Source organism: Rousettus aegyptiacus, unplaced genomic scaffold (genome assembly GCF_014176215.1).
Source record: "Rousettus aegyptiacus isolate mRouAeg1 unplaced genomic scaffold, mRouAeg1.p scaffold_m13_p_6, whole genome shotgun sequence".
Taxonomy (NCBI): Eukaryota; Metazoa; Chordata; class Mammalia; order Chiroptera; family Pteropodidae; genus Rousettus; species Rousettus aegyptiacus.
The window spans coordinates 50,252,190-50,268,635 of record NW_023416309.1 but is presented as its reverse complement, the minus strand read 5'-3'; the positions used below and the strand labels follow the sequence as shown (position 1 = coordinate 50,268,635).

Here is a 16,446-nt window from a genome sequence, read left to right as displayed (position 1 = left end):
AATTATTTATATTAGTGTGATGTTACGTCTTCATATCTTCATGCTTTTCGGAAGTTTTAAGGCAAAAATCTATTTTAGTTTTTTATTCCCTATAGCAATTAGTTGGTAGTCAACAGTACATGACAAATGAACAATGAATGAGTGGATTAAAGTACAAAATTCTGTATCTTCTGATCGTGAGTGAAGGCAAATTATGACAAAACTGATTTTAATTATGAATTAACCTTTAAAACTATTATATGCCCTTTAATATTTTAGAATATTTATGCCTTACCCTCCGAAGTAAGTAGATATTTTTTTAGAATGGGGCAATTTTTGGACCTGTATTTCAAATTGACATCAGGTTTCATATTGCTCCTCACCTACCTTATTGCAACACTGAAAAGGTTATTTAAAAACCTACCATAAAGTCATCCTAGTGCATTCATTTTAAATAAAAACTATATTCCTAAGTTTTTGAAAATATATAAAAGGGACAATCAAAATGATTTACTATTGCTCTTGAGTTTATGTTGTAAAAAGAACAAAGTATTTGAATTAGAGATTATGCAACATTTCATGAAAAAGTATTTCTCTTATTAACATTCTTAACATAGGGTAAACAATCAATTTTCTTCTTTTGGTGTGTGGATTGCATGAGGAAGTAAAGTGACAATATTTTACAGTATCATTTAATTAGAAAGTGTGATATTCTATCATTTTATATAACTAGATCCACAAGGCACAGTCTTCAAGCTCTTATTCAGAACATTGGGAATCTTTTGCATTTAGTCTTCCAGTCAAAATTGGATTTTGTAGATAGTGGTGTTAGTTAGTGCCTTATGGGAGGCACTTGTCATAACTTCCTTGTTTAGGTTAATTTAATTACTTTCTTTCCAGGCCTCTATAATCTTTGACCTACTGGGACTATGTTACTCTTGAAATAGCATGGTTTACTTAAAAATGAAACTTTTTGGGTAGCTTCCTTGCAGGTATTCACTGAGTTTAAGTATTAGCTTCTAATGATTTTGGAAATGTCTTTACCAATTGGTAGTTTTGCACTATTTGCAATACCTTACATAATAAAATTTAGTGATTGCTAGAAGGATTCTCATCATTCAGAAGATTCCATTAAACACTGAAATTATTCAGGTTTTTCTTCATTATTTGAAAGCAAAATGCCCTCAGTTGCCACCTGGCCATAGCAGATTTTCCAGGTAGGTCATTCAGGTATGCATGGTTGCTGTATGAGCAGTAATGTGCCAAAATCAAAACCCGCCTTTACCATCATCGAGCCTGCTACCGGACAGAGGAAGGAGAGAGGAAAACTGGAAACTGTCCAAAATTAAATTAATTTCAATATTTCCCCTTAATGCTAATACTTTATATTAATTTATATACATAAACATTCTATATGTATGTTAATGTGTGAAAGTATATTTGTGGATATGCATAAAGTTATACATATTATAGTTCAAAATATATATGTAAAATTCAAACTAAAATTAAAACTAAAACTCATACATAAAAGGTCAAGATAAGGGTTAAATAATGTCAGCAAATGAGGGTCTTCGTGGTCATCTGGATAACATTAAGCACATAACTGACATGACTAAGACGCAGTCTTCACAGATTCCTAGACCCGCAAGGGACTTCACAGATCCTCCGGCCAGGCAGTACATCTTTTTACGGCCTGAAGGCATGTAGAAATACTGCAGAACTTTCTGAAGGTCACTTCAGACAATTTTAAAATTAAAATTTGGATTCTTAATCCTTTCTTTGTTGACATAGATGGCATCACTGATTTAGACTTTGCCAAAGATGATCTCACTTCCGGATGAAAGAAATCATACGAAATGGGTTCACCTAGAAGAGTCAAAAACTCAGCTATCGCTTGATACAAGACCATCCTTTCTTGTGAGTGACGGGATATATGACAGATCTTTGCAGGGCGACATTTTATTTTGTTTTGTTTGCACTTATTGAATTTAAGACAAAAAGTCAAAAAAAGAAATGTTTATTGTCAATTAAAAATTACTCTTAACACTTAAAAATCATAGTTAATAACATATAGAAGTCTTGTTTGCTCAATACATACTTGTGTAAAGAAATAAATAAAAAATATTATAGTAAAAAATTACTATAGGAAGCATAAGATTATTGAGGCAAAGAAAAATAGGGTGGGAAAAAGTGCTTTAGAGTGATAACTGGTCTCTGAAGAAATGACATTTGACATGAACCCTTGAATACTCAGAAAAAGCATACATTCCCATAACTCTGAAGTTTAACATAAAAGATTATAATTCTTGCTCCAGGTAACTCCCTATCTGGTATCTCAGCAATACTGACTGCTCCGATCGTAAGGCTCTGCCATCTCAATCCAAGGATTCCTTGAATGTAAGAGCAGAAAAGAGACTAGCGAATAACATATATCGCTTTCTATAGATAGTCACATGGCCCACCCTAACCACAAAGAGGCCAGAAAATGAAGGGGAACAAGCAGAATGTTATACAAATGGAACAAAGGAAGCCAGAAAAGAACAGTTTAAGCAGAGGGAGCAGCAAGTGCAAAGTTTCTGAGGCAAATCTGAACTTGAAGTATTCAAGAAACAGAAACAAGGCCGAGGATTATTAAGCAGGATGGCAAGGAGAAGAATGGGCAAAGGCTAATTTTGGTTTCATCAAGGTTAACAGAAATTGAAATAACATATGTAAATCATCGGACACCACGGGACCCAAATAAATGAGATTCATTAATTTTTAAGATATAATTTCTCTCTGTATTGCTCAGAGAGTCCATTCCTATGATGTTCGAATAGCTTGGAACAGGCAACAGAAATAGGCTTTACTGTCCTCAAATAAAGTTACTGAAGACATAACCCAGAAAATAGCAACGGCAGTAAATCTCATATACAATGAACTTACCTCTCCCAATAAGTATCAAAAGGTCAATTTTTTATGTAACCTTCTTTGATACAAAAGGCTAGGTGGTTGTAATTTATCCGAGCAAATCAAAATGAGCAAAAGGATGAGTATTGAAAAGGTCATTTAAAAGCTAGATCCCCAGAACGAATGCTTAATATATATTACTCCTTAAGGAGCAAAATGTAAAAGCCAGATAATTTCAAATTTTGAAACTGGCACTTGAAAATATATGTATTTTTTTCCCCACATAGAATACCCTCACAGCCATATCATGGACTATATTACTTCCCCGAGTTAGAGGTCTAAGTTGTAAGAGAAATACATGTCCTGCTCTCAAGAGAAGCAAATAAATTTTGACATCCAAGAGGTGCATGAGATGATCAAGTCAACCTTGACGAGTGGAAATATAAAAGCAGCTGATTACAATAGAAATGACACATCGACTCCTGCTTGTGTGCCAGTAATTTATGACTGGAGGCTTTTATAACAATGAAGCTCAGATCAATCCTTCAGTAGTTCGCCCACCTCCCGCCCTTTAAGAATTAATTTACTAAAGAAAGATTTTTTTTTCCTCCCTGATTCTGGGAATCCATACAGAGCTCAAGATTCAATTCTGAACCACAACGTGCCAACTTCTCGGTTAAGAAATTCTAAATGTAACATAATCTGGTTAGCTTTTTAAATTTAGTGGTATAAGGAGTTCATGTTGAACATTTAAGTTGTTTGTGACAATAATTTTGAAGTTCTTCAAGAAGTACTTATATCTTCCTGGAGATATAAATGACTCAAACACTGGCATTTTCATCTTAATCAATATTTTTAAAATTTTCTTTCCTTTAAGGGAAATGTGATTATTTTGCTATTAGTTAATGGAGTTATTTTCAGTTTACTATAAACTCGAAATTGATTTTTTTGTAAGATATTTCTTTGTGAAACAAGATATCTGCTAATTATAATTATTTTGTCTCTAGGTACCTATGATGTTCATTGACTAATCAGTGTGATAGATTAATATGCACTGTTATTTGTTTTTAATCTTCTGTGAAAGAAGATATATTTTTAAAACTAATTTCAATGCTTTTAATATTTTCAATCTTAAGGGCAGTTTAAAAGCAGCATAGATTACTCATGACTGATATAAATTGGTTCTTATGCACCTGGAACGGTGTGTTAAACCACAAAATCAGAATGTAGGAAAATCAATGGTCATAAACAGACTCATTGGAATAACTCATTCTCAGAGCTGGAAGGAATCCTAGAGGTTACCTAGTTCAAGTTTCCCATTAAAGCAGGATCAAAAGTGCTATGACTTTTCTGACAGATGGTCATACAGCACCGTCGAATATATATGTAGCAAAATAACTACTTTTTAGCAAGACAGTATTTTTCCCCTGAAGATTTATAACACTGTTAAACAAAGTTCAATATACTGAAAGAAAACTTATATTCTTGGGCTCTTTTGGACCTTTAAAGTTAAATAGGACACTTCTGATCTCATTTAATAAAATTCCTTTAAATATATGTTATATATTTGAAACTTTTCTCATATCTTCAAATTAAACAATTCCAGTATCTAAATTTTTCATTTAGTATTTATGCAACCAGTGTTCTGAGAACAAAACCAGGCACTGGCATGTAAGAGAAGAAACACAGTCCTGTCCTCGAGCAGCTTACTCATAGTTTCTTAAGTAGGACAAAACTGTTTCTCATGTAACATGGTTTTACTTATTTAGTTTTCAATGTCCCGTTAAAAATGTAAAATGAACATGAGTACTCTAGATGTGATCTGACTAGTACAGAATATGGTAGAACTATTTCTCTTAATGCATTCTTTATTAACATGCAATTATAAAATAGTATTTGTTTCATTTTTAGGATCATTCTGGTGTTGGACCCAATCAACAATTCCAGCTCTTTCTCAAATGAACTTTGATCGAACAAGTGTCTCCTACTTAACACTTCTACAAGTAAATTTTTTAAATTTAAATTCAGAAATTCACATTGTATTTGTTTAATTTCTCATGTTTTGTAGTTGTTTTTACACTATTTTTCTGGAGTGTGGAATTCTCTTCGATCCTTTGAACTTCCAACTAAGTCGAGGATCTCTCCCCGTATTGTCATTTGTGTCGAGTCCCCATTCCATTCTCTTGAACAGGTCAACACAATTTGATGGCAAAGAAAAGAATCAAGCTGGCTCACTTGCTGGTAAGTCAAGGCAAAACATAAAATCTACCAAGAGAACGACTTTTGCTTTTTAAATTCCGGGGCTGCCTCCACATAGTGATGCACAATATAGAACTGATAAGGTATACGGAATTAGAAACAATTGGTTTATTTTCGCAGGCTATATCCACGTATCTACAGGTCTATGGTACCTAAGAAATTCCCTAGCTAGCAGACTAAAAACACTCTTATTTTCAAACCTTGTAAAATCAGCCTTTTTCCAATGTAAACATTGACCTAAAACTTACCCTCCCTAGACCTTTCCCAGAATTAGGTTTTTAGATCATGTGTTGTTGAATCCTAATTCACATACCTTGTATCCAGGTGGTATGAGGAGTGTGTTCCAAACTTGGGGTACCTGCATACATCAGCAGGTACCCCAAGTGGGGAACACACTCCAAAGGGAGGTCTCTGCATACATCAGCCTTAGCCAGCCCCTCACTAAGGGTGATTAAACAGCTTGCCTGGCTCATTCAATCTCGCGGTCTGAGAATGCTCCCAAGAACTTTATTACTTTTCTATTTATTCTGTCTGCCTTGTTATCGACTGGTATATATTTTATTGAATTTATTGGCTCATAGTATATTTCAACTAACAAAATATATCTAACTATGTAATTACTTTCCCACGCCAAATATATTTAACTCTCACCAAATATATTCTATATTTTTTAACACTAAGCCTATAAATTCCCTTCATTCTAATACAACATATTTCCCTTCTACCAACCTGCCTATAAATCTCTAAACTTACAATTAAGCCTTTTTTACTTCTTAGTTAATAAAAATTTCAGATGAATGGGGGGAAAATGAACCATTTATTACCTTATTAAAGCCTTTTATCTTGAAATGGAAACTTATCTAGCAATCAACATTGAAATCTATTAAACTGTTGAGGTCTCTGATAAGATTTCAAAAAAGTAGCCTCTTTTTATCTACTTGGAAAAGAACAAGTTGACAAAAAGTGAAGAGAAAAGACATAATATATTCTGTGTCAATCATGCTGTTTATTTCTCCTAAATCTACCAATTAAATAGGTCACTCCACTTCTTTAAGGGCAGAAGAAGCAATGGGGTAACCTAGCAAACAAAGATGCAGATCATCGGGCTTTAGCTAGGGCCCAGGCGTTAAGGTCTAAGTTAACTATGCACACGTAACTTTTTCTAAGCAGGTAAGCTGAGGTAGTGATTTAACTGTATGGAAAAGGAAAGTCTTTATAAATTGCTTGCGAGAACGATATTTGTTGCTATTAAATGGTAGAGAAATCAAGTTCCATACGTGTTACAGAATCCGAGTGAGCTTTAAAATAGTGGAGCCAGTACTAGTTCCTTGGCCTAAAATTCCATTCTGTCCTTCTTTCTTAGCCTCCTCATTTAAAATATCTATCACTGTCTGTCTTTCTCTGTCTCTCTCTCTCACCCACACCTACACACACACACACACACACACACACACAGCCACTACTCCTCTTCCCTGCTGTTTTCTCCGTAGCATTCTCCACCATCTCCCATGCTATATGTATTTTACTTGTCATTTGTTTATAATCTGTCTCTCCATTCAGAATATAATAGATTTTCATCTGTTAAAATTTCAGCATCTATAGAGTGTCTGGTCCATGGCAGGTGCTCCAAAAATATCTGTTGACTTAAAGAATTAATTCAGAATCATGTGGATTGAATACTGGCTCAAGGTCACCCTCCAGGTCTCAGATTAACAACATATGAGACACAAAGTTTTCCTCAGAAGCAATGTCATAAAGGTAAACAGTGGCAATGCCCACGGTGAAATAAGCTGGAAATGCCTGCTGATGAGTCAGTATGGGTGCTGCCGGCCAGCGCGGGCACTCTCAATGTAGAGCTGGGGTGTCTCGGAGAAAAGGGCATATGAATAATACGTGCTTGGGGCTGATACCATTACAAATTTATAAACTTTGCAAGAGAGCAATACTGTCTCTCTAAGAGCTAAGTTTGGATAAAACCAAAATTAACCTTTTGCTTAGAGATTTCCTTCACGTTGCACACATAGGTTGTGAGCTGTGGACAACTTATACACCCCCTTTCACTTCAGATACTACCGAGTCTCTGCTATAGTAAGGCCTAGGTTTAGGCAACATAATTTTGCCTGAAATGACTCCTGTAGAAGCTAAGGATTGGCCTGTTTTCTAAATTTCGTGATTGTGCAGCCAATGCTGTGAAAATACACTGAGTATTAGTAATGATTTGTACTCTAAAAATAAGGCCTAGCTAAAAGGCTTAATACTGAACTAATACAACTGTGTGGACTCTGAAAGAGCTTCCATGCATTCTGGTGAGAAACAGACAATCCCAACTCTATCTGTGAATGAAGAATGCTTCTGGCTGAGATTAAATAGAATAAGAAATGTGGAAGAATAGTTTTTGGAATTTAATTGAAGAATTTTTAACTCATAAAGGCAAAATAAATTTCTTATGGATTTTACTTACAATTTTTACCCTGAAAACAAATATAATCTTTCAAACCTGAATGATTTTTTTTTCCTGGAAATATGACAAAGTAAGGAGATTTTATTCAATTTAGGCATTTCTATATTGCTGGAATGTATTACTTATATATCCTTTAGTGTTTTATTATTTAATGTAATTTAATATTTAGTATTTAAGGAGCTACTTAGGCATAATTTGAGGTTGCGAATAAATTGGGGATAAATTCTCAGTTTTAGGTACAGAATGTTATTGAATTTTATTTGATATATGTACAGTTCCAACTCATTTCAGAGCTTTATGGGTATAATATAAAAACAGATGACCACAGGTACCACAAGAATACCCAAAGAAGCAGTGATTGGAATTTGTAGGCTTCCCCGTGAAGGTGGGAACAGAGATACCTTGGTGAGTTGCTGACCTACTCCCCTGGGTGTATAAGCACGCCCACTGTTGACCATGGGAGGTGCAGTGACTTATTCTATAGATGAACTGGGGTGTGTTCAACTAAGGTCTGGCTCTCTTCCTCTTAGAAGCTAATCTGCCTACAGATAATGTGAATTCTACTCTGATCCTTCATCTTAGAACTTCTTATCTGGGAAGGTCCCCACTGGGGAAATCACGCATCCATAGCAGATAACAAAATCTGTCTAAATCTGGAGTTTAGAATTAGCAAATTCATTAGGTTTATATACCAAAAGCCATTTAATTGTTTACTTAGCTCATATTTGTTTAGAATCCAGGCAGAGAAAAGAGTGTTTAATAATTGCCTTTCCCTCAAAAATCACCAGTATCTATAATTACCCAGTGTCCATTTTTCTACCTACTTCAAAGAACATCAGATATTGTTAAATCCCATGTTAAAGTCAAGATACATCGTATCTGCAGCATATCTTTGTAGTATTGACCAAGTTAGCCTAACGAAAAAGAAAGTTTAGTTTGGAAGTCTTAACTTACTTATAACTTTAGACTTTCTAACACCATTGCTTTTACTTAATAAATAAATGAATGAATGTTTAATTAGAATACTTAACTATTTTAGCATCTTTTGGCTTTTGATCTATCATAGCTTCTCTGTAAACATTTTGAAATCTATCTTGCTAAAATCTGAGGTATGTATATGCCTACCTCCTGTATTCCTTTTTCTTTCTTTTATATCCTCTAAAATGACATGATCAATTTTCCCTCTCTCACGCCCCCACCTTGGTAGTTTCTTTCCCCATTCTCTCTACTTTTGAGAGTTGAAGCTGTCAGCAAAGCAAGTCAAAAACGGATCTTATCTTCAGCTCTCAGGGGAATGTGCCTTCTAGCAGATGTCCAGATCGTTTCTATTTCCCTACAATTACTCTACTTTGACTCGATGCCAGTTGTGTAATCTGTCTTGGGACAAAGAGAGTTTATCACAGGTCATGCAATTATGACTGCACACACTTTCAGCTCAGGGGATATGTTTTGGAATTATATCAAGTGCGCAGTAAAAGTACCATCTCTATAATGTAAATAATCTGATTCACATATCCCGTTTCCATTTATTACACCCTTGTACTAATGCTGTTTTGGCTCACAAGCACCAATCTTCCATCTCAGGGTTGTCACATGACCCAAAATAAATAACTTACTGATGAGCAACATGTTTCAAAGCTACTAAATTTCACCCAAGTCCCTGCATGCTTTCAATGCTATTTTTTTTCTGTCTTTGTCTCCTAATATAGAGTGAATGACTGCCTTTGGAGAAAAATTCTGTTCATTATACTCAATCGGTCATTAAGAAATTGAGAGTCCTCCACGATGTAAGATGCTTTGCTAAGGCTGTGGAAACGAGCAAGAAATGGGACAGAGTGCTCATCTTCCAGATTTACATTCTACTTAGAACTGAGATTTAAAGCATGAAATGTCAACTAACAATAGAAGGTTTTAATGACAAAATAAGTCAGACATGCAATTATGTGATCAGTTATCAAGTGAGCACCATAAACAAATGCTATGATCTCAAAAGAGACAATAGTTCCATGGACTCAAGAAGGCTGTGAGACAAAGCTGACACTTAAAGGATGTGTAGGATTTAAATGAATCATATTGGGTCAGACTCTTTTATTTCACAATTCTGTTTTATGAGAATAAAAGGAACCCCTTATTCTTCTTCTTCATACTACAATTCCTGTATATTATTCCTTCTCCTTTGTCAAACACTACATATATTGTTTTTCTCTCTTGTCTCCGTTTGCTTGGAACCTCTCAAACTATCTCATCTGCCTTTCTTATTCCTTTTTAGTTACAGTAATCACAAAAAATAAGTTTTTACCCTTCGAGCACATCAGAATAAGTTTGTGATAAGCTTTGCTCACCAAACATTGCCATACAAAGTATTTTAACTGGTCCCTGCTACTTTTCAACCAGCTCTTCTATCAATAATAAAAGGAAAGGATATAACATAAATTATTACTCAGTCCATTGAATGCTATAGTTTTCAACAAAATACATGTCTGTTTCCTTTCTGAGAACACCAAGCAAACAATTTTAACATACTTTCCGAAATTATTACCTACTTGCTTCAAAAAAAATGATGTGACTGACTAAGCAAATGATACTCTAATTTAAATGTTGTACTGACCTCAAAAAAAAAAAATCAGACAGACAAAATGCCATATTTTAATTCAAGTTGGAAGTTACTGTAAACTCGTCAGTCTAAATAATATACACCACAGACATTAGCAAATACCCAGAACCAAGAAGAATTTATATGCTACCCTTGAGCAGTTCTCTTGCTAACATTTCGGCTTGAACTTACAATAACATTTATGATAATTTACTACATACTGCTGACTTAAAATATTTAATTGGAAATGATGCAAACATACCTTCGGAGAATAATGTATCAGATCTGGCAAGATTTTACTTAGTGCAAACAAAAGGAGAGGAAGATCAAGCATAATGTCATTGGAATAATGCCCTCTTACAATATTTCAAAAAGATCTCTTAACCCTTTCAAATGAATAGTATTAAAAAGAGAACAAGAAATTACACATTTTCAAATGTACTTTTTGTTATTATCTATTGACATATCTTTTTATTCAAACAATAATTCCTTTAGAAATATCATGCTTTGAAAGTGATTGTGTCTTCACAAGAACCTTGTAAAGTCAGGCTCCAATTTTCTCAGGGAACAGTAAATACAAAGCAGCTATGGAACTTGATAAAAGACACAAAACAATTATAGTTAAGAGTTCTACTTTTATTTGTATTGTCTTTCTACTGCAGTATTGAAAACTCTGATCTATTCAAAATAAGAAGCTAGAGAACCCCAGACTAACAGGTAAAGGGTATTTTCATCCTATAATTCCATCCTATAATTCCCTCTATCTCTAGAAATTATATTTATTTCCCAAATGTTTATTTCCCTTTGGCACTATTAGTACAGTAGGTTGAATAATGATGATTTTATGTCAATTTTATTATATCTGTAATTTAAATAACTTAAAAGAAAAGATATTCAAGAGATCAATTGGTAACAAGAAAATATCAAGGAATATTTAAACAAATTAATAAAATTAAATTAATGAAGAACTTCAGTAATCATATTAAGAGAATGCAATTGGTTTGGCCTTTTTGGAAAACTACTTGCTAAAAGACATCGGAATATGGAGAGGGCACCTATCCTTTGGCTCTATAATTTCAATTTATGATTCTGTATTATAGAAGTGATCGGAGATGCGAGCAAGATTTGTAAATTACAAATTATAGTTCATAATAATGAAAAATTGGAGGTAACTTGGTTAAACAAACTGCAATATCAAAAAGGCAAAAATTATATGATTGCTAAAATTACGTTTTCAAAGAATTTTTAATGACATTGGAGAATGTCAAGGATATCAATTTACATAAAAAATTAGAATGACACATATGCACATATAAACCACTTTTAAAATTGGAGTGATGTTTACTTTAAGTTGGGGCATGAAGGGGGATGGAATGGGAGAGGGCCAATAGAACTAATCTGATATTTTGTATTAAGTGCAAAAAAAAAAAATCATTATCAAGAATGATCTTAATTACATATCTTTATTATCTAGATCTACATCTATATGTGCATCACTATGCCTGAGGAAATACAAGAAAGTTTTATCTTTAGAACATGAATTTTAATTCATTCAAATTTGTTTCCCTAATTTTTCTATAAAAGTTTCTATAACAGAGAAAGAATAATAGCTATTATTTTGATGTTCCTAAATTGTTTGAACTGTCATCATAAGAATGCATGATTTGGAAAACAAAAAGAGTTATGAAGTAACTTTTGGTAATTTATAAAACTGGCATATTTGTGCCTATTATTTATAGTACATGTTACATTACTCTACAGGATAAAAGTGGCAAGAATTACTACTTGCCTGGGATAAAAGTATTAATGAAACAAATTATAGGAGAAATTCTCTATATAATCACAATTAAGCTAAATAATAGTCAATTAAACAAGATAAATACAATCAATAGTCAATTTTTATCTTAATTGTGATTATTTATATAAACTCAATAAAATTTAGGAAATCTGAAAGCAATTTCTCCAAAATCAAGTGAATACGGAATTGTAAAATCTTTTGTTAAATGGAAATATGCTTAATTATTGATGTTAGAGCTAGATGAAGTAGTTTTCTGTTTCAGGGGCCATTAAAGTAGCTCAGAAAACAATTTAAAAAATCTGATTGTGTATAGTTATTCTCATCAGAAATGATCTAGCATGATAAAAGTCCAATTGATCCAAAACCGCTTGGCACTATAACTAAGTTTATATTGGCATATTTAACTACTTAGCCTGCAAAATTAGTTTAGATTAAGAATACAGTGACAAAGTTTGCCATCTGGTGGTCAGTGCGATACAAATCAGATATCTTCACTTAATGTGTTTTATGTCACAATTTTGAACTCGGTCTAAAAATGTGAAGACAATATTGGTACTAAGTAAATTCATGGATAAAATTAGAGCCATGGCAGAGAAAAGTGTGTTGTGGGATTTGGTGAGGTGTTGAATGGCGGCCCCCAAAGACATTTAGGTCCCAATCCCTGGAACCTTGCAAAGTCATTTTATATGGCAAAAAGGACTCAGCAGACGTGTCCAAATTACAGAGTTTGAGATGGGGAGATTATCCTGAATTACCCAGATAAACCCTAAATGTAGTCACAGTATCTTTACAATAAGGAGGCAGAAGAAGATTTGACTACAGTAGAAGGCAAGGCCTTGTGCCTATGTGCCTTGTGCAAGATGTGACAGACAATACAGGCTTTGAAGACGGAGAAAGAGGCCAGGAGCCAACATGCGCAAGGAGTGTGACTTTAGAAGCTGGAAAAGGCAAGAAAATGAATTCTCTCCTAGAATCCCAGAAGGGGTATGCCCTGACACCTTGATTTCAGCCCTGGAAAACTGATTTTGGACTTTCAACCTCCAGGACTATAAGGGAAGAATTGTGTGTTGTTTTAGGCTAGTTGTGATAATCTATTACAGCAGGCATAGGAAACTGTACCAATAATAGCTAAATGGAAGAGGACCTGAGGCTGGAGTGAGGTAAGTGCTATAAGAACAGGTGTGGAAATGGATGTTCTCAACTGATTGATCCTAAATATGATCATGTATGTCAATAAACGATGTTATTACTCAAAATTTTCAACCCTGAAAAAAAAGTCATCAAAATAGTTCAGAAAAAAACCGAACAGAATGTATATACAAACTCTTTTCTGTCCAATCCCTGTGATCTAAGTAATTTAGAGGAGTAGAATAGTGAATGTACTATTCTCTACAAGGGTTTTGGGGCTCCTCCTCAAACTATGGCCGAAATCTTAAAGCACATGCACATTTCACTAACCAACATAATGTGATATATTTTACTATTCCAACTATTAATCAAAATAAGGAGCTAGCGTATGGTGGAATACAGATTTAAAGGAAAATGAAGCTTGAGATAAAATCCAATAAGCTCACAAAAATGAAAAGATATCACTGGTCTGAGAAATAATATGCAACATATTCCTTCCCGTTACTATTTTTATCAATACCTCTATGATTTTAATCAATCCTGTTTTCTGGAAAGTGAAGAAGAAAACTACATATGATGCTAAAAATATCTATTACTATTTGAATCACTGTAATGTATACTTATAATGGAAAAATAGAAGGGCACACACTTAGGTTTTTAGTTTGCAGGATTCAGAGAGAAACAAGTAGCCTGATGATCAAGGTCATAGTCAGCTACAAGGGAAGTATAAATTACAGACATGTAAGATCGTTGTTTTATTTTATTTTAATTTTATTTTTTTAGGCGAGGCAACCTTTGGTTGACCTCACAGATCGCAAGGGCCTTGTCAGCTTACAATCCCTTATTTTTTTATTTTTTATGCCTACAGCACCTGGTCTTCCTAGGTAGTCTCCCATCCAAGTACTAACCAGGGCCAACCCTGCTTACCTTCTGAGATCAGATGGGATTGAGCTTGTTCAGGGTGGCATGGCCGTAGACACTAAGATCATTGTTTTGGTTCAATAAACATTTACTGAGTTCAGACCTGATTCTGGGGACTGTGCTAGGTACTGAGAATAGAAAGACGTGACTCTCTGCCTTCAGAACACATAATTAAAATACACCATGAAAGAGAACTCCACAGCCACTATGGGAACAAGAGAGAAGGGTCATTTAATTCATACTGGGAGTGGGTGGGTGGTGGGCTAGGAAGGCTTCCAGATGAATGCTGCAGAAGTTTAGGAGAAGACAGACAAAGAAAGGCGGCTTAAGGGGCGCAGGAAGGAGGAAAAAAAGAAGAAAGATGACAATACAATAAGCTGAAGGACTAGAAAAGGCAATGTAAAGGCATGGAGTTACAAAATACCATGGAATAGTCAATATTTTGCTTTCCTTAGAACATAAGGGAATATAGTGGAAATGATGCTAGACAAGGCCTTATTGCCTGGACCACAAAGAGAATTCTGTAGGAGATGGAGAATCTAGGTATGCTAGCTTTTGTTTTTTAATTTAAAAATTTTAGTTCAAGACACAAAATCCTTGTTGTTCATAAGTTATATTTGCATAAAAATTTTATCTTGGCTAATATTTTTTCTTAAAAACTAAATTGTGAAATGCATGTTGAAAACAGTAAATATAACCCATACGATTTGAAGAATACTTGTTATTATAGGTAGAATTGTACCCTCACCCCAAAAGAAATTGAAGTCCTAACCCCCAGGACCTCAGAAGATGGCCTAATTTGGAAATATGACAATTGCAGATGGAATTAGTTTAAAAAGATGTCACGCTGGAGTAGGGTGCGTCCCCTAACCCAACATGACTGGTGTCCTTATAAATAAGAACGTAATGTGAAGAGACAGAGACACAGGGAAGGTGAAGGCAGAGGTCAGGCTGATGCATCTGCGAGCACAGGAACGCCAATGATTACCAAAAGAACAGAAGCCAAGAGGGTGGCCCGGAACAGATTCTCCCTCACAGCCTTAGAAGGAACCAACCCGGCCGACATCTTGGTCTTGGACTTACAGCCTCTACAAGGGAAACTAATTTTCTGTTTTCGAGCCAGCACTGTGGTACTCTGTTGCAGCGGCCCTAGGAAATCAACACAGGCATCTCACCCACGTACTTAGAATTGTTTAAGAATGCGAGTCATCAGTATTTTTGACACTCCTACATTCCCTGCCCGGACTGTCCCCCTCTCCAACCTAGAATAATCAGGGAAGTGGTTAAAGTACCAAAACTGCACAAATGTACAGATCGTAAACGAAGAGAGAGTTTTTAAACAGTTAAGTGTTCAAATGTGACAGACACACCCTGTTCCTGAATCTTGTCTCTGACCTTCGACAGCCTGTGTGACTCACTGTGCTTCTTATTCCTCTTGATCTTGTCCTTACCTGGTATTATCAGCACTTTTAAAAAATGTATCTGCTTTATTGAATTAATGCACCAGTGTTTTAGAAGTTAGTTTGGCAACAGGTTTCTGCATCTTATGGATTTACTTTATTCCAAAAATCATTTTAATTTTATTGGCTCTTTAATATTCTTAGGCCCTGAGCTGTTTTTGTACTCCTGATAGGTTAGAAGTTTAATAGGAAGGTTTTGGCTGTCTTGTCCTGATAATAATTTTTTTTTTTTTTTTTTTTTTTTGCAAACAGGAAACTAAAACTGCAGTACATTGTAGATGACTACTGCTTACGAGATGAACGTCTCAGTCTATGAGCAGCATTAGACGGTCTTTACTCGGAAGATTTTTCTTGTTGCCCACATGATTTAGTTTTATTACAATTCTTCATTTAAAAAAATACAGACAAGCAAACAACAGCCAAAAAGAAAGTAGATACTGTACACATGAGGTTGTGGTTTGGATTCACAGTTCTACTCACATTTGGGCAGCTGTGAAATATTTGTTGTTGTTGTCATTGTTATTGATTAGTTTTATTTTTATAACATCACTTTCTGAGCGTTCCTCAGTCTATTTGTAACATGTGAATGCTACTGATTGATCATGTGATTAAAGGGGAGCTTCACTGTATCAGCTTGATGTCTATGAATTGCCAAATTTAATGATGAGCAACCTTAGTATAGCTCCTAGCACTTCTGCAAAATAGTAAAAGGTATGAAATATTATTTGAAAACGTCCTGATTTTCTTTTCTTGTTCCTCTGTTAGCTGTCCTACACAGACTGTGGGAGCGGAAGGCACAGTTCTGTGGATGTGCACTGTCGATGGTCTTTTTGACTTAACCTAATGGAAAAGCACTGAACAGAATACTGCTAGCAAGGCTAATTTCAGGATGGCTGCTTTTCTGTCATCTTACTTTGCTTCTGGATACTAGTAACAACTGTAGCATCTTTCAAATTCT

The 16,446-nt window shown here is 34.7% G+C and overlaps 1 protein-coding gene and 1 pseudogene across 15 annotated transcripts in view; both read right to left on the bottom strand.

The window, feature by feature from the left end:
* ATRNL1 (attractin like 1) overlaps nt 1-16,446 on the bottom strand; it is a 535,879-nt gene that overhangs the window by 192,016 nt on the left and 327,417 nt on the right. Inside the window, exon 27 of one of the 15 annotated variants that reach the window (XM_036222149.1) lies at nt 1,395-1,845. The exons of the other annotated variants lie outside the window; for them this stretch is intronic. Within the exon in view, the coding sequence (XP_036078042.1) occupies nt 1,807-1,845 (39 nt within the window). The 3' untranslated portion in view covers nt 1,395-1,806. Of the gene's footprint in view, nt 1-1,394; nt 1,846-16,446 lie in introns of those variants that run through there. 15 annotated transcript variants of the gene reach the window in all.
* LOC118604558 lies at nt 13,967-14,085 on the bottom strand (annotated as a pseudogene).